Source organism: Eumetopias jubatus, unplaced genomic scaffold (genome assembly GCF_037043125.1).
Source record: "Eumetopias jubatus isolate StellerSeaLion01/CBP00866 unplaced genomic scaffold, mEumJub1_p1.0 scaffold_11, whole genome shotgun sequence".
NCBI lineage: Eukaryota > Metazoa > Chordata > Mammalia > Carnivora > Otariidae > Eumetopias > Eumetopias jubatus.
The window spans coordinates 46302340-46320703 of NW_028274817.1; the positions used below are offsets into that span (position 1 = coordinate 46302340).

The following is an 18364-nucleotide window of genomic DNA, read 5'->3' on the forward strand; positions in this document are numbered from 1 at the left end:
GCAAATTCTCAGTTTCTCCCAGGAGGGCAAAAGGAACAGGGAAATAAGAGACCAGAGGATTTAGTGACCTAAAGCGCCAGAGAGTCCTAGGGCTGGAAATAGAGAAGCTGGTGGGTGAGGGGGATCAGATGGCCAGAAACTTACAGGTCTGTATCAGCCACGGGGGGGGGGGGGGGGGAGTCCAAAAAAAAAAAGTGTAACAGTTGGGGCTCTGCCTTTAAGCCGCTTATGACAATGTAGTTGTGGAATAAAAAATAATATGCTTGCCATAATTTGTAATTTGGTGCTAAACCATGGTGTTGACAAAAAAGCGCTGTAGGAACTTGGAGAAGGGACATATCATGTGGGCTGGCATCCTCTGTGAGCTGAATGGCTGACTGAGGAAGTGGGTCTTTATGCCCCAGGACTTTATGCCCCAGCTCCAGTGGCTATAGCTTTTCTAGAGATGAGCGTGCCTGAGTCTTGCATAGTTTCCTGGAGGAAGTGTGGCGGAGGAAGCCTCATCATCATCGCCATTTTTAAATCATTACTGTCATCAACAAGAACCACAATAAACATTCATTGAGCATCCCTCCCTGAGTCTACTCTTCTGTTGGGTAGGCAGGCCAAACACAGAAAGAGCTGAAGGACTGGTGCAAGAGAGAGTGCACCAGTAGCTTAAAGACAGAGGGAAGCGTGAGGGCTGGGGAGGTGAAAGAAGGCTTCTTGGAGGAGGGAGTACTTGAGCTGACGCCTGAAGGAAGGTTAGGGTTTGGACTAACGGAGGAAAGAGTGCAGGACACTGTAAATGACCTCAACAAGACACAGAGGTGGAAGTGAGGAGGCAAGTATGATTAAATGAGAAAGTTTGCTGGACTGGAGCAAAGGGTTTGCGATAGGGTAACGTGGATGATGAAATTAGAGAGGGAAGTAGTGTGGTGATTACAGAAAGCCTTTAGTGGCGTCCAGAGGGAAGGGGTGTTCAGGAACAAAGTAGGAAGGTCTTGTAGATTTGTGTATTTGGGGCGTGCTGAGGGCACAGGGAAGGAGGAAAGGCTAAAAGAATTGGGATTCTCCATTCTTTCTAGCTTCAGTCTCCCATGCTAGGGTGACCAACTTATCCCATCCCAGCAAACTGAGGTGAGTTTGTCACCCTACTTGAGATCCATCTTGAGAACAGGTTCCTAAGAAGCCCCCAGAAGTTCTTCACCCTATATGGTGGGTGGAGAACCCCGTGCCAGTTGGAAAGCCCCAACCAATTAACACTATGTGTTAAGTGTTCTCAGATAGTGTCGACCTGCCTTGTGAAAAGGAAAGGAGGAAGGATCAGCCTGCTAACCCAGCTAACCCAGCTCTGAGCAGGAGGACGGGTGCAGACCAAGATAGCGTGCCTGCTTCAAAGGCAACAACCTTTAGAAGTTGATTTGTCCCTGAATCAGCCCTGGGGAAAGGAGGCAGCAACAGCAGGAATCTTAAAAAATCAACACAACCACAAGACTAAGTCTTTCTCCAGGCCATCATTTTGGTGGCTGCTACTTGGCCACTCCTCACATATTCTTTGTACTGACTTCCTGCAGCAAAAGGAGATTGGCACAGGCTCTGCTACATTTATATTACCAGGAGGCAGATGTTTTCTGTTTCTCTGGGGTTTAGAATTATGCAAATGAAGGCAGGAAAACAAAAGCTCAGTGAGGTGGGGAGGATTGATCTTAAGAATCCCGGCAAATTTCTGAGCTCTTTAAGTCACCCCTCTCAGCTTTTACTAACAGCTCTCTTGGCTCCTCTCCAGTCTAGAATTTGGCACCTCTTGAGAACCTTCCAGCCAAAGACCTGAAAGTTCAATTCTAAAGTTCCTATCCCGGCCTCATTTTGCAAGTGGGGAAATCAAGGCATTATAATACGAGTTTTCAGTGCTGACCTTGAGTCTTGACAACCCCCGCCCCCATCCTTTTCTATCTTAATCTCCGCTGCATACAGATTTGCCTGGAAAGGAAACTATGGCCCAATTGCCTCTCAGGTCTCCTCCGCCCCACCCCACCGTGATATTATCTGGAGGGCAATAGGACCTAGGGAAGTTCAACCCTGAGGCCGAGAGAGCGAGAGAGAGAGAGAGAGGAGAGAGAGAGAGAGAGAGAGAGACCCTGAGGCCGAGAGAGCGAGAGAGAGAGAGAGAGGAGAGAGAGAGAGAGAGAGAGAGAGAGAGAGAGAGAGAGAGAGAGAGAGAGACACACCGAGACCTGCCTAACCGCGTGGGCTGTTCAAGTGTGCAAGCTAGCTAGTTCCCGAGGGCGGGGTAGAAGTGGGAGTCGGCTGCTTTGGGGGAAGAGGAAAGCTGTGGCTTCCCTGTGGGATCCGGGGGTCGTGGTGAAAAGCCGTTCCGAAGGCTAGCCCAAGCCCTCCCCCCTTTCGTTTGTCGCGCCCCTCCACAGGGAGCATCGTTGGGCTAACCGCCCTGGAACTCGCAGGCTGGTTTTGTTTGGCCCCAGCCGTCCCTCCCATTTGGCCCGCCCCCGCCTTGAGTGCCTTAGTTTCCCAAGCCGCCGACCTCTCGCAGCTGGAACTGCAGGTCAGGGAGGACCCCAGCAGCCGACGGGGCGTCCAAGAGTCTGACGGCATCTGCCTTTGCCCTCCCGGGCTGGCGCCCCGCACGTCGTGCTTCTCGCTCGCAAAGTTTCTCTGTGGAAAAGAGGCCCCTCTAGCTTTCTCTGGCTCCTGGAGCGCGCGCGCGCTCCGCTTCCCTCCCCCGCCCCCGCCCCCGCCCCTCCCCCCGCTCCGCCCCTCCCCCCAGCCTGCGCTCCGGGACCGGGTTGGTGCCTTTGCTCCAGCCCCGGGCCGGCTGCCTCGGGGGCGGAGCTTGGGGAATCTGTGGAGCAGGCTGGAGAAGCTTCGACTCGGCGCGGGTCCTGAGGGAGCGGGGGCGAGCGGGCGAGCTAGTAGCCACAGCCTAACTATAGCTTAGGGTACCTAGGCACTGAAATGAGCCCCCGAAGGGACGCTCAGGCTGCACCCCCTCTTCTGTCCTGGTTCAGTTCTCGGCAGGTTTGAGAGGGCGTGCTGGTCAGGACTCCTCGAGCGGTGCTGCTGAGTGTTGGTGCCCCCGACAGAGTGGCTACCCCGCTCCCTGCGGGACTGCGGAAGGAGAAGGGGCCAAGGAGACAGCTGTCCCCAAGCCTTTCACGTGTCTGGAATTGCACTCCGGACTGGGCGCTAAAATGCTTGCTTTTGCCCTGTCCACGCTTCTTGGCACGTCTGTGGACGACTGGAAGCCTGGGCCAATGAAGAGTCAAGTTCAAAGTGGTACTCCTGGGTTCTCTGCCCCATACTCCCAACAAGTGTAACTTGAAACTAGAAAGAGGGGTCTCCTGCTCTAACTAGCAGATCTCCGCTCTGGAATTGTACTTGACAGCTCTCTTCAATACTTGGACTGCAGTGGCTTCAGGGTTCTCTTGGGTGGGGTGGGGGTTGCTCAGAACCTCGACAATGGACCGAGTTTATGAAATTCCTGAGGAGCCCACCGTGGATCCAGTTTCATCTCTGGAGGAAGATGTCATCCGTGGAGCCAACCCTCGATTTACCTTTCCATTTGGCATCCTCTTCTCCACCTTTTTGTACTGTGGGGAGGCTGCATCTGCCTTGTACATGGTCAGAATCTACCGAAAAAATAGCGAAACCTACTGGATGGCATACACCTTATCCTTCTTTATGTTTTCATCCATTATGGTCCAGTTGACCCTCATTTTTGTTCACAGAGATCTGGCCAAAGACAAGCCGCTGTCATTGTTTATGCATCTAATCCTCTTGGGACCTGTTATCAGGTGAGCAATTTTTCATTTCTACGCCCCCCCCACAGGGTTTGTGCAGAGAAAGATGAAGCTAATATTTACAAGACTGATACTGTGCCTCTAATCAATTCTCCCATTCCCTCCCACTCTTGGCTTCCCTGCCTCCCATCCAGAAAATCTTATCTGAAACCTTAGATGCCACCACAATGAACATGTGGCATGTACCTGTGTTCCAAAACCGTGTATGGTACCATTGCTGAGACTTCGGTAGACGCTGTTTGCTGTTTGGATTTGAGTTGTGAAAATAGGTACGGGACCAGCTGACGGGCTTAACCTGTGCGCACTGGCCATAGCTTCAGAGTGTGTTATTTTGACTCTGCCTTTTAGACACTCTATAAATTGGATCTCACATTCAATTTCTTTACCGTGAGCTGCTTGGGCTGATAGTGGTGGCATTTTCAAATTTTCCAGAGTTATTTGACATCTGGAAAATATTTTCAGCTTTTTGTGGTCATCTAGTATCCCAACCCATTGTAGTTTTTTTTTTTTTTTCTGTTGGTTCATTAGTCTCTTGTGTATCTCTTTGTATCGTTCTGCAATAAAGGCACATGGTTAGAGGGGGCAGAAGAAGATAGTCCATCTCTCTCCATCTGGATGCTGGAGCACACTGTAATAGTATCAAGTCTTTCCATTCAGACTGCCTTGAAGGGTTGAGAATGTGCCTTATCTTAGGGAGACAGCCATCTGTGTCAGCAGTCTCATCTGGACGCTATGGGATTTTCAAGTTAGGGAGATGTTGCAAAACTTATGAAGTCAGGAGGAAAGAATGGACCAAGTTTGTCTTGATTGCAATCAGCTGAAGAATATGTGTCAGAGTGTTGTTGTTGTAATTGCAGTGGGAAGATATTTCATCCTTAGAGAACTAAACACAGCCTGAAACTGTTCAAGGATGGAACTCCCCTGCCTTAAAATTTTTTTAAATCAATATATGCTCAAACAAGGAGGGACTGATTAGGCTCCATTAGAGTAGCCTGGAATTCCAGCGGCCTGGAGTCTAGTCCTCCCTCTGTCATTGACTAGTTAGTTGCATGGCTTTGGTGAAATCTCTGAAGATGCCTTGGGCCCCAGTTTCTTCATCTGTATGATAAATCGGTTGGGCTAGATCATGGGTCTCAAACGCAAACGCTTACAGAGGCCAGGCAGGTCTCATAAATGAGTGAAGCAGGCCCAGTATGAGAAAACCAGTAGCTTCATGTGTGATGATAAATGAAAAGGAAGTCTCAGTGTTAGAGAAATGATGGAGAGTAGTGTGGCAAGCTAGAGTCTGCATGATTTGCCTAAAGGAGGTGGCTACTCTACAGTTCCAGCCCATTGTTTCACTGTTGGAATTCAGACCCAGTATTGCCAGATTCCCCAACTTTTCAAGAGAAGCTTCCAAGATAGGATTTTATATGAAATATCAGTATGACTTTCGGCAACTTGACTAAATAACACAGTATGGACAAACTACAGCTGTCGGTCAGATATGACTCAGCTGGCCTATATGCAACTTTGGACTAAGCAATCTAAAGCTCCTTTCCAATTCTAAATCTTTGAAGTGAAGCTGTAAAAGAAAGACCTCATCTTGAACTTGGAACCAAGAAATTTAGAGATGTTGGGGCGCCTGGATGGCTCAGTTGGTTAAGTGTCCGACTCTTGATTTCAGCTCAGGTCATGATCTCAGAGTCCTGAGATGGAGCCCACATGGGGCTCCATGCTGAGTGTAGAGCCTGCTTAAGATTCTCTCTCTCTCTCTCTCTCTCTCTCTCTTTCTCTCTCTCTCTCTCTCTCCCTCTCTCCCTCTCTCCCTCTCTCCCTCTCTCCCTCTCTCCCTCTCCCTCCCTCCCTCTCCCCCCTCCCCCTTCCCATCCCCTGCATGCACATGCTTTCAGTCAGTGCTCTCTCTCTAAAAAAACAAAAAACCCCACAAATTAAGAGATGCCACTAGAGGAACAAGGAAAACCATTCTTATCAGCCTTTTCAAATGCAATATACTGAGTTAACAGATCAAGCACTCTCAAGGTGCAAATTTCAGCAAGTACTGCCCCAGTCCAGAGTTTAGACTTCCCTCCTTTGCTTTGACTCAGACCCACCATATGGAGTGTTGAGTACTGTATTTCATTTTTGTCATTTAGTTTCCACTAGAAATGACTGGAAAGCATTTATAATAATCAGCTAACCTGACAGCAGGGAAGAAATAATTAAAATCTCATAAATTATATCCTTGATATGCTTATGTTCAAGGCAAATTACTTTTTAGGTAGGTAGGAACTTGATTAGTGCTATTAGGCACATGAAGGTGTTTGGAGGACCTGGCTCCCTTATATGAAATGCAAAGATACTTCTGAAAATGAAAATGTACTCTAATTTACTGAGGCTTATAACAAGGCAAACACCCTTACTTAAACCGGTAAATAGCCTTTAGAAGCATAAACAGAATGCTTCCTGCCACTACCTCCCCCAGTATTTTGTTCAGCAATAGCACTGATGGGCCTGGGTTAAAATCTAAAATCTTTTGTTGGAAATGCACTTAGTTTTTTTTCTTCTCTGTTCTCTCCTCCTTCCACCTTTTCCTCTCCTGCGTTTTACAGTTTGAAACGTCCACTTCCTAGGGAGAAACTACATGCTTCGGACTGGCACATATGCCCCAGTCTCAGAGGGATCCTGTGGAGAATGGCAGCCAGCACATGTCCAAACCTTCCTAATTGGGAGCCAAAAGCCTAGAAAGCATATAAATCTCTGAGCTTGTCTTTAGCCTATTTTTCCATTAAATTACATTGCCATTATTTTATCATCCTACCCTCCCATCATTTCTCACCCTGTATTCTCTTCTTCCTTCTTACTCTTTCATTTACTCAGAAAATATTTATCGAACACCCACCATGCGATAAGGGTGGTGGTCAAGATAAATACATCCCATGCCCTCAGTCAGGAAAGAGCTTAATTTTCACCACAACTGTTCTTACTTATTATAATAGTCCACAGTTTCTATTCATTTCAGTGTGCGTGGAGGAAGCGGTAACTCGGGTGTTCCAAAACAAGATGTTCTAGTTGCTTCTCTTCTAGTCGCCACATCGGAACTGCTTAAAGGCTTCTGATTTATGTGGGAGAGATGGGAGGGAGACAGCAAGAAATGGGGTCTTCTCACTATTTCAAGTAGGCTCTCATAAGGATGTTTTCCTCTTTGTAAAGAAAGAGGGAAGTTTAAAAGGCTCTTGGCCCCAAACAGATCATTCGGCCCCCAAAATAACCTTCAGAGAGATCTTTTGATGTTCCTGAGGGATGTAGCACATTCAGTTCTGAGTTGTCAAGTCTTTAAGTACCTTTGTTCTTGAATGGCATCACTGTATAAATACGAGGTTTTTTTTCTAGATCCCCCTCCAAGACTTTTTGGCAAGACAATCACAATTGTGGGCCTTGTCTTGAAAAAAGCAGAACTCAAAAGCCCCAAGTATGGAGCTGAATGCTTTGCATAAAGAATGCTTTCCTTCAGGAACTTGAGGTGTTATGAAAACCAGGGCCTTTAAGAACCTTCATCATGTTCTCTCAACACATTATTTACATAATATCTTTGTGACCAAAGTGCTTTTCTACTATAGGCCTATTCTTAAGGAAACAAAGCAATTCCTTAAATCCTCTAAGAAACACCCTGAAATGGTGTTCACAGAGGTCAGTAGATGGCCAGCCAAACAAAAAAGGATTTAAACTCAAGTGACTTGTGGAAGGCACTCTTTGACTCATGAGAAATGAGTAGAATGGGAATTAAGGAATGGCAAAAAGCAGCACAAACTCCCTGAGTTGTATTATTATCCCCCCATCCACTACAACCTTCCTTTCCAGGACAGCTTTAGTTAAGTACCCATGATGCTTTACCTCTGCAGATGTTTGGAGGCCATGATTAAGTACCTCACACTGTGGAAGAAAGAGGGGCAGGAGGAGCCCTATGTCAGCCTCACCCGAAAGAAGATGCTAATAAATGGCGAGGAGGTGCTGATAGAATGGGAGGTGGGCCACTCCATCCGGACCCTGGCTATGCACCGCAATGCCTACAAACGTATGTCACAGATCCAAGCCTTCCTGGGCTCAGTGCCCCAGCTGACCTATCAGCTCTATGTGACTCTGATCTCTGCAGAGGTTCCCCTGGGTAGAGGTGAGTGGGGTCAGGAGAAGGGAGGGCTCCATTTAAATCAAGAGTCTTAGAAATCCAGACCTGAGCTGTCCAATACACTGGTCATCAGCTTCATGCGGCTATTTAAATTAAAATGAAACATGAAATAAAAAATTTCCGTCTTCAGTCATACTAGCCACATTTCAAGTGTTCAATAGCTGTGGTTACTGTATTGAATAGCACAGGTATTATTACAGAACCTTTGGACAGCACTGGTAGATAGTCAAAGAACTTGGGGAGCCAGACATCTTAGGCCTGCTAGATTTCTTTAACTGGGGTAAGCTATTTAAGGCTAAAAATGCCACAGATAAGCCCTCTCTGGGCCCAGAAGTAGCTGGTAATACCAGCAGTCAGTAGGCCACTTTCCCTAGCCCAGTTTAAGTTATACTGAGGGTTTTTTGTTTGGGTTTAGGGATGGCCATCTTTTAATAAGAGGTTCCCAAATACTACTGATCACGAGAAAACGTTACTGGGTGAAAGCTCCTTTTTAAGAAAATGTTTTCTCCTACTCAGAGCAGACTCAATCTGAGTGTGGGGAGGCCAGGAATCTGTATTTAAAAAAATAGACCCCAGTTGATTCTGATCAGCCACATTTGGGAACCACTGATTTAATTACTTCTCCCAACTCCAGTGGGGAGAAAGAAATGGGGGTGTGGAATGAATACTGATGAAAATGAGGCTTGGTCCCAGTTCTGACCTTCTGTGTGATTTTTGGAGGAAGTTACCCAAGAGGTCACAGTCTTAATTTCCCACTTGTAAAAGATGGATCCTTAGATGAATAAGACCTCTAGGAGAGGAGGAAATGTGAGTCATGTTTTCAAAGTCAAGATAAAGTACTGTTAATGAGTTTTAACAGCTCAAGATTAGCTTCATCTGCTTGGGCTGGAGCTGGTACAGCTGTGGGTACAATTTTGAACCATTTCCTTATTATTAGATGCTGATCCTGCTTGGTGAAGCCCCATGTCACAAATGAACATAAGGAGGGAATTTTTCCCCTTTTCTCTTTTCCTCCACTAAGAATTGTTCATGGAATTGTTGGTCTTGAAGCTTTTTAACATACCTAGGATTGACGGTAGTGTGAAGAGAAAAGGAAATAATGATACTTTTCCTCCTGAGAATTTTGAAGGTCATCAAATATGTATACGTTACAGAAGTAATGCATGCACAAACCGATTGACCTGCAAGTAATCATTTATGTGTAGAAAATTTCTGGAAAGATATGTCAGAAACCATTTACCTCTGGGGAGTGAGAATGAGAAGTCCGTTGACATTTACCTTTTACTTTATACCCTTCTGTATGGTTTGAAATTTATATGGTTTAAATTTTTTGCTATGACCATGTATTACTATTTTTGGTCCTTATTTTTTTAATTATAAAAATCTGACATGGTTATGGTAAAGAGTCAAAACCACACAGAACGTATATCAAATAGGAGATGTAATTTTACTCCCCAGAAGTAATCTCTGTTAACCATTCAGTATATATCCTTCCAGACTCTTTTTTTCTTTACTATGTAAACATACATACAATATATATGTATATGTATTTTCGTTAAAAAGGGCTGTATTAAACATTCTGTTCAACATGTCTTTTTTCAAAAGTATGCCAATATATCTTCCTTCAACGGTTATTTATATATGCATATATAATAATAAATGATAAATATATAACATATATTTTCCTTATATGAACCGGACCATTCTTTGTTATTTCTCTAATCTTCTATCGGTAGGATTAAACTTTGTTTCTGATTTTTGCATTCAAAAAAGTTTTTTCTAATCACAAACTATGCTCCAGCGAACATCTTTGTAAGTATCTGTGTACCGGAATGAGACTTCCTAGGATAAATTCTTAGCAATACAAGTGCTGGGTGAAAGGCTATGCATATTTGGAATTTTATCAGTACTGCCAAATAGCCCTCCCAAAAGGTGGTGTGAATTTATATTCCCACCTGAGGTGTATGAATGTGCTTTTTCTTTATATATTAAACTAAATATTATTTAGTTGTATAATTATAAAATAACTGATTACTTAAATAATTTGCTCTTAATTGTGAGGGCAGCTGAGCATCTTTTCATGTTTGGTTATTGTGTTCTTTAAATTGCTGATTTATAGTAGGTTGTCTTTTTCTTATTAATTTGCAGGAGCAGTTTTCTTATTCTGGTATTATTCCTTTCTCTGCTGTAGATAAGTGTGTATGTATACATTTATGTGTTTTGTATTTGTGTACATAACACACATTTTAAATGGTCTTCTGGCTTTCTGAAGTATTAAATTTTTATGCATTTAAATTCTTTGTTGCTTTTGGATCTTGTGCACTTCTCACAGAGGCCTTTCACAGCTCCTATCTGATAGGGCAATTTAGCCTAATCTTTCAAATAGATGAATTTCCACAGTTTGTCAATTCCCCCACCAAAATATAAAACAAAGCAAAACAGTAACAACAACAAAAGAAAAAAATTTTATTGAGACTGTGTATTGGGATTGCATTAAATTATTTAGGTTGTTTTGGAGGGAATTTACATCTTTACAGGATCAGTTTCATATTAGAAGATGATGTATCTGTCCATTTCGTTAAATAGTTTTATATCACTTTATTGAGGTATGATTGACAGAAACCTCTACCTATTTAACATATCCAGCTTGATGTGTCCGGAGATAAGTATACATCCAGGAAATATCCCCACAGTCTATGCCATAAATGTGCAAGGCCCGGAGCAGGAAAATGATACAGCTTTATTGAAGTACATTAAAAAATATTTAATGAAATTTACTTCAGTAAAATTGTATCATTTTCTTGCTATAGGTTTAGCACATTTTTGTAAGGCTTCTTTTTAGGTATTCTATTAGTTTTTAAATCACCTGATTGCCTAAGTAGGGGAAATGCATGTACTAGTCTTTTGGAAATGGGGGACGATGATGATGATGATGATAATGATGATGATAGGAGGTAGCAGATAGCATCTACTATGTTCTGAACATTTCTCTAAGCCCCCTGCATGCAATTATTTCATTTAATCTTTACAACAACCCTGTGATAGAATTATTACCCCCATTTTAACAAATGAGGAAACAGAGGCATTGAGAGGTTAAGCAAATTCCCCCCAGGCTTTCATAAGTAATAGTTGGCAAAGATGGGATTGGAATCCAGGATGCCTGCCTGCAGAGCCCATGTTTCTAACTATATCGCTCTACAAAGGATGCAAGGGAAACTTTCCCTGAGGCCTTGTTTTCAATTCTTTGGTGCTTTCTCCTATTAAAAACTTGCTGACAGTACCATCTCTTAAAGTTTGGTAAACAGTTTTTGGGGTTAGATCTCCTCATTTTCATCCACTCTTCTGTCTTCTCCTTGCTACCCCTTTTTCTAATCTCTTTTTCTCTTGGAGGCCATCTGGATCAGCATAGATGAGCAAATTCACTAACAGCATTATGATCTCTTATGGCATGAGTCTATTTGTAGGGAGACAGATGGAGGGTGTTTTTACATTTATTGGAAGCATCAGGCTTTCTTTTATTACACTATCAATAAATGAGTTCTAATTTAAGGGAAAGCATCACCACACTTGGCTAGATGATGTTCCCAACTAGGAGCATCAACTCTTAAGGATGGGACTAAGAGTGGTTTATAAAGCTAAGAGTATATCAAATCGTTTTGTTGTACACCTTAAACTAATACAATATTATACGTCAATAATATCTCAATAAACATGGAAAAATAATAAATAAAAATAAGGCTAAGAGTAGACCCTTCAAGAGAGTCTCTCCAGTCTTTGAGATTCCCACACTCTACTTAGAGCAGAAAAGGATCTTGGAAACAAAGCTGTGCTTCTTTTTGGGTTTCCATGGGGAAGTCTTCACTTTCCTTGCAGATTAGGTTGACATCTCCATGGCTCCAGTTCCCTGGGATCTAATATTTTTATGGGAACAGAAAGTTCCAGCTTTTTTTTTTTTTTTTTTTGATGAGTTACCCCTCAGGTCTCTCACTTTCCTTGAGAGCAGTAGATTTTTCTTAGTGATTGGCATTCTTTGATCTAAAGGAATGAAAGGAAAGGGACACTGTGTGATCTATAGTTGAGACTTAGTGTAGCAAGTTATGGAGCATCCTGACCCTTCAGGGCCCCAACTCTATACGGTGGCATGGATGTGATATGCTATGAAATGGGGTTTTTAAAAAATTTTTTAAACCGCTCTGGTAGAAGTTTGGAGATCCCTAAAATATACCAATATATTCCTAAAATATACCCAAAGCACCTGGGTGATAAATTGATATTGCTGATGATTTATGCAAGCAATTCTAGAGTATCTCAGTGAATTGGGGAACTAAGGCACGTAGATATTCAGTGGCTTTCACAGAGCTGAACTAAGGGCTTCTAATTGTAAATATTCTATGCTGCCTCTCTAAACTCAGAATTCTTCATTAATTCCAAAAACATTTATTGAGCACCTACTATCTTCCAGGCAGTGTGTTAGGCTCTGGGGATACAGCACGGAACAAAGTAGCCATGGTCCTTTCTGCCTTCATGGAATTTCCAGTATATGTTCTGACACATTCTAGAAGTAAATACAAGATTTGTTCCTTAAAGAAGGTATGTGTCAAAGAAGGGACTTCTGTAACCAAAGGCATTACCTATGAATTTCCTAGGACTGGCTTTTTTCAGAATTCCTTCTGCCTCCTTCATTGTTTGCTCAGAAGCCTATTTCATCAAGTGGGTGCTGCCTTATCCCTTTATATATGTGCTCTTCTTGTGTTAGTGACCTCTCAATGCTAGTTCTGAGATCCACTCTTCTTAAAAAGTTCATTTTGTATGTTTCCATGATTATTAAAGTGTTGCAATGTATGTTCATTTTGGGAAATTTAGAAACTAGAGAAACAAAAAAAGGATTTTGAAAACTGGTATAATCTCTAGCATAAAAAATATATTTTAGTTTATTTCTTTCCATTTTTTTTCCTGTGCATGCTGTGTGCTGTGCTAACATAGCTGTGTTCATACGTGAATTTGCTCTTAACTGGGCCCTCAAGCCTCACCTATCCTCTCTCTGGACCTCCGGGTCTGAGTTCAAGCTTCGCTAACATAGTCTGATTGTCTATTTTTTCTGTTATTTTTTTTTCTTACAGCTGTGCTAATGGTCTTTTCCCTGATCTCTGTCACCTATGGGGCTACCCTCTGCAATATGTTGGCTATCCAGATCAAGTATGATGAATACAAGATTCGCCTTGGGCCGTTAGAAGTCCTCTGCATCACCATCTGGCGGACATTGGAGATCACTTCCCGCCTCGTGATTCTGGTGCTCTTCTCAGCCACCTTGAAACTGAAGGCTGTGCCCTTCTTATTGCTCAACTTCCTGATCATCCTCTTTGAGCCCTGGGTTAAGTTCTGGAGGAGTGGTGCCCAGATGCCCAATAACATTGAGAAAAATTTCAGCCGGGTTGGCACCTTGGTGGTGCTGATCTCCATCACTGTTCTCTATGCGGGCATCAACTTCTCTTGCTGGTCAGCTTTGCAGTTGAAACTGGCAGACAGGGACCTCGTTGACAAAGGCCAGAACTGGGGGCACATGGGCCTGCACTATAGCATAAGGTTGGTAGAGAACGTGATCATGGTTTTGGTTTTCAAGTTCTTTGGAGTCAAAGTGTTACTGGATTACTGTCCTTCCTTGATTGCTTTGCAGCTTATCATTGCTTATCTGATTTCCATTGGCTTCATGCTCCTTTTCTTCCAGTACCTGCACCCATTGCGCTCACTCTTTACCCACAACGTAGTGGACTACCTCCATTGCGTCTGCTGCCACCGGCAGCCTCGGGGCAGGATTGAGAACTCAGAGCCATCCTGTGATGCTGAAGCAAGGCAAAGCATTGTCTGAGATTCTGTCTTCTGGGTCTTTTGGGATAGGCTGGGGGTGGCCAAGAGCAACTTTGAAACTGAATGAGAGGATGAGGCTCATAGGTGAGTACCCACTGGGACATTTTCTTGAATTTTCTGGTAAGCCTCTAAGAAGAAAGGGCAGCTCCCAAATAGGATTTATTTCCTTAAGATTGACTGCTATGTTTGGAAACCCAGGGTAGCTACTATAAACCAAGAAGGGTCAGAGATACTGTGAACCCCCCTCCCACCCAGGGCAGCTGTTTGGCTGCCCTAGGGGATAACTTACCTCCAAGCACCTTAAGCTCTCTGGATGTGATCTTGTAGCTCTGCTCATTTGCTCCAGGGCATTACTGAGCTTTCCTAGGGCTGGGATGAAGGCCCAGAATTCCACCAGAATCTGATCAGAGGATGTGACAACTTGCTAATTATGGGTACCTCCCAGGAAACTGGCTGATTAATGAGGAATTGTAACTGTAAGCATGGCTGGTGTTTTTTTTTTTTTAATTCCATTGAGAAACTGTGGTTTAAGAAACAAACCCCCACTATTAAAAGAGCTGTTCCCCAAACAAGTTAGCTTTCCATTCGGATTTTACTAGTGATCATTCATCAAAGACCTCTCTTTTCAAGCAGTCCTTCCTAGGCACACTCCAAGGAGGGAGTGTGGAGTAGAATTCCTGCAGGGCATAAGCCAGAATGACTCTTTCTCAGGGACCTGCAGGGGCATCCAGCTTGTGGAATGGAGTGGTTGAGTAAAATCTCTCACTTTGTGCCTCGTTATCAGGAATTCCCTCCAACCTGGTTTTTCTGTGCTCTTGTCATTTTACTACTTGAGATCTCAGAGAAGCTGAACTGTAATTGAAAATGTTTCTAATGTATTGAAGGAATGAAGATTGTGTTATGTCTCCTACTGTTCTGAGTATTTTGCTGGTCCCCCCACCCCAGGGGAGAGAGAAGGTAATAATAGCTGGGCTATTACCTTCATGCTGTTTGGGTTTTGGATGGCAGCTAATACTCCAAGGTAGAATGAAGACAGAGGAATGAAAGCAGATCAAATTAACTCATCATTGGTACTGGTTTTTGCCCACCGGGTTTTATTTTCTAATAAGGAAATGTTTATCAAGCTTCTGCTCATTCCCACACCCCCAACGGATGAATGCATATTTCCCTTTCTCGTGTATCTCCTATCAGTGGGGTATTTTGATGGGGAAGTCAGCTAGATGCCTCTAAGTTAACCAAAGAATCGAGGTTAGTATGGCCACTGCCTATCAGGGCCTAGTATCCCAGCATTTACCTAATGCTTACTCCTCACACACCAGGAAAAGTTGAGAATTCCCAGTAGCGTGTGCCAATTGTTGCTACCACAATGTTGTGAGAAACTGTGAACAGTCTGACCTAAAACTGCTCGTCCCCATCCAGTTTTACTCATGAGATCATGTTAAGAGTTTATCTTTAGCCATTTCCCTTCCTTTTATCCAGTGTCAGGAGTTTATGGCGGAGGAGCTCCTTTCTTTAAGTAGCAGGACTGTTAGCCAGAATCTTCCTATTTCCTGGCATGTCTAGTGTGGTTGTCCCATCTTCAACCACTGTTTGGGGGCTAAAAGGATTGGATCATTAATTTGGGGGAGAGTCAAGTGACTTGCTTTGGAGCAGTGGACACTTTTTTTGTCAATCCATCATTTTATCTTTGATGAAGAGACTTAACTTAGGTTGGTGTCAGAAGTTCACACTCCCATCTTCTGACTGTGTTATTTAAGGTGAATTTGAAAGAATCTATTAAGGCCTCCAGAAGAACACGCTGTCTCTTTGGAATTCAAGCAATAATTTCTCCCTAGTGGTTAATACACCCTTCTATTAAAATCAGAAGCAGCGTGGAACTGTAATTTGGTCCATAAAAGCCATGTGAATCAGCTACTTAAGGCACAGGTGCTGTGGGAACACAGTGACACCCATTAAGCCAAGCAGGCCAATTAGAGTTAGAGTGGAGATACATAGGGCAGAAACATATGCATTGGTACTGGACCAGGCGTATTTTTTCCCACTACCCTCCCCAGCCTCCGTGACCTAATATCTCTGGAATGCAGGGAGTTCAGGGTGAGGGCTGTGGAGCAGCTTTGGACCTGAAAAACCTGCTGCCCTTAACCCAAGGAGGAGAGATTCTAGCGATATGTTATGCAAATGAACTCTCAGAACCTCCTGTAGGTGGTGGCCTTTCTGTTCCACAGCAGTCTTCCAATACACCAGAAAAGGAGAAATTTTGGAATATGGTGGTGGGGCAAGGGAAGTGCTCCCATCTGCAAACACCTCTTTAATTGACTACTGTCTTTGTACCCTTTGAAATCTTAAAGTGACACAGGGTAGTTGTGTAGGGGCAAGTGTTAGTGGGAGAGGAGGCAGAGATGGGGCCAGCAAATGGGTCTTGGAAAAGGAAGGCAGAACCATGAAGTGTGGGGGGAAAGAGAGACCATTGTAGCAACAGCTTTTTTTTTTCTTCACATTATTGGAAATTCGGTAGGCTAAGTATGGGCAAATGAACATGTCAAGGAAATGTATTAAATAAACTCATAGTTGTCAATTTCATTTGTTCTATGGGGCATTGAACTGGGAGGCACTGTAGAATTAAATAATAGCTGATATTTATAAGCATTTACTGTATGTCTGGCATGGTTCTTTATATGCATTATTTCATTCAGTCCTCAAAACAATCCCTTATGAGGTAGGTACTATCATCCCCCATTTTACAGATGAAGATTCTAAGGCATAGAACAGTGAAGTGACCTGCCCAAAGTCATGGTTGTTTCAGAGGCAGGATTCAGTCTTAGGCACTTAGGCGCTCCAGAGCTTTTATCTTCATCATGACACAAGCCTCTAAATCCTCTTAGGTCCTTTGTGGAATTAGTTTAATATGTTAGTGGTTCCAGGAATCTTTTCTGGGCTGTGGCTCAGTTCATATCAAGCATTCTTTCTTACAAACACTCGTAATCAAGAGGCATCACTGAATTTACTCTAGAGAGAAAAAGGTCAAGTCCTAAAAGACCTGGGATGAAAATGGAGTATGTGTTCACCTGTACTTACAGGTTGATGTTATTTAATGTTCACATGTACTTATATGTACTTATATTTAATGTTTACAGGTACTTACATACTGGGCATTGGGAGATAAGGTAGGGGAGAGTGGTAGGTGGATCCATTTCCTTTCTAGTTTCAGGATTTTGTCTCCTGTGTGTTCTTAAACACACAGCTTCCAGACCCTGGTCATGGGAATAAAACTGGAGGGAGCAATTACTACCCAGGTTTGTATGAATCTTCTCCCCCCTCACCCCCCAAACAACCAATCACAGCAGGGGGAGCGCTGAAACCCACTCTCTTATACTTCCTCTTAGCAACACTGCCCTTACTCCTGCTGAGAAGCTGACTCCTAGTTCTAAAGCAGGCCATGGATAGGATGTGGAAGAATAATGCCCCTCCCCCAGCTGTCCCATCCTGAGAGCCTAAATCAACATTCAGTGCTCTTTCAGCTAACCTGCTCCCACCTGCACCTCCCAAGCTCATAGTCCTCAGCATTCAGAGTTGATTGCTACTTCCATGGTAAGGGTGGTGTGAGCAGCTGAAGGGTAGAATGTTCACCAGGACATTCCATCTAAACCTGTGGAGTTCCGGGGCACCTGGCTGGCTCAGTCTGTAGAGCCTGCAATTCTTGATCTTGGGGATGTGAATCTGAGCCCCTTGTTGGGTGTAGAGATTACTTAAAAAGAAAATCTTAAAAAAAAAAACCTGTAGAGTTCTGTTTCTGAAAAGTCCTTTAGTATAAAAGCAGTGAACTCTGGACCCTCCAAAATATTTACCTCCCCAAGAGTGGGGAACCTCATTCTCTGAAACTTTTGCTGTTGAGCTTTATTACTGTCTTCAGTGGACACACATGCCCAGAATCTTATGCCTTTCCTCTTGAAGGACTAGCACCATTAATCACACACTTTAGACCTTAGAACCTCTGGGGTGCACAGGGAAAGTGTGATATGAGCCTTGGCAACAAAGCATATACCATGTGAAACTGGGAAGCAGCAAGGCTAACCTGTGTGAGCTATGGGAACTAAGTGTGAAAACAATACACTTTCATGGATAGAGATGATAACCTCTGAATAGCACTGTATTATATTCAAGACACATCGACACATATTAGCTCTGTTACCATTGTATCATTGTTGGGACAAGCCCTCTGAGCTGTACATTTGAATGTGCATTGTTCTAACCTTTAATTTATTAAACAATTATTAAAATCATTTTGTGCCAGGAAAACCTACATGGATATTTCAGAGTGCTTTATAGATGCTGAAAGACTCAAAAGCAAATCCCAAATATTGAGTTTAAGTGACACTGGAGATAAATAGCCACTGGTTCTCATCACTGGTATGAGAGTAAAGTATTGGCCTAAGTCTTTGGAAGGCAATTTGTCAGTATTTGTCAAAATTAAAAGGGCATACTTTTTGTCTCAGAATTTTAACCTCTAGGAATTTTTCCTATGGCAACATATAGC

At 43.4% G+C, this 18364-nt stretch overlaps 1 protein-coding gene across 1 annotated transcript; it reads left to right on the forward strand.

The window, feature by feature from the left end:
- Window positions 1-3456: 3456 nt before the first annotated feature.
- Window positions 3457-13831, forward strand: XKRX (XK related X-linked). The gene is made up of 3 exons (XM_028101438.2): window positions 3457-3794; window positions 7682-7950; window positions 13086-13831. The coding sequence occupies exons 1-3, from the start codon at window positions 3460-3462 to the stop codon at window positions 13829-13831; spliced, it is 1350 nt and encodes a 449-aa protein (XP_027957239.2). The 5' UTR covers window positions 3457-3459.
- Window positions 13832-18364: the final 4533 nt, after the last annotated feature.

Bases quoted from the DNA above. Each gene is read 5' to 3' on its own strand.
- XKRX (XM_028101438.2), top strand. From the start codon at position 3,460: ATGGACCGAGTTTATGAAATTCCTGAGGAGCCCACCGTGGATCCAGTT. The intron at 3,795-7,681 runs GTGAGCAATTTT...TTACCTCTGCAG, and splicing joins CTCTTGGGACCTGTTATCAG to ATGTTTGGAGGCCATGATTA. The intron at 7,951-13,085 runs GTGAGTGGGGTC...TTTTTCTTACAG, and splicing joins AGAGGTTCCCCTGGGTAGAG to CTGTGCTAATGGTCTTTTCC.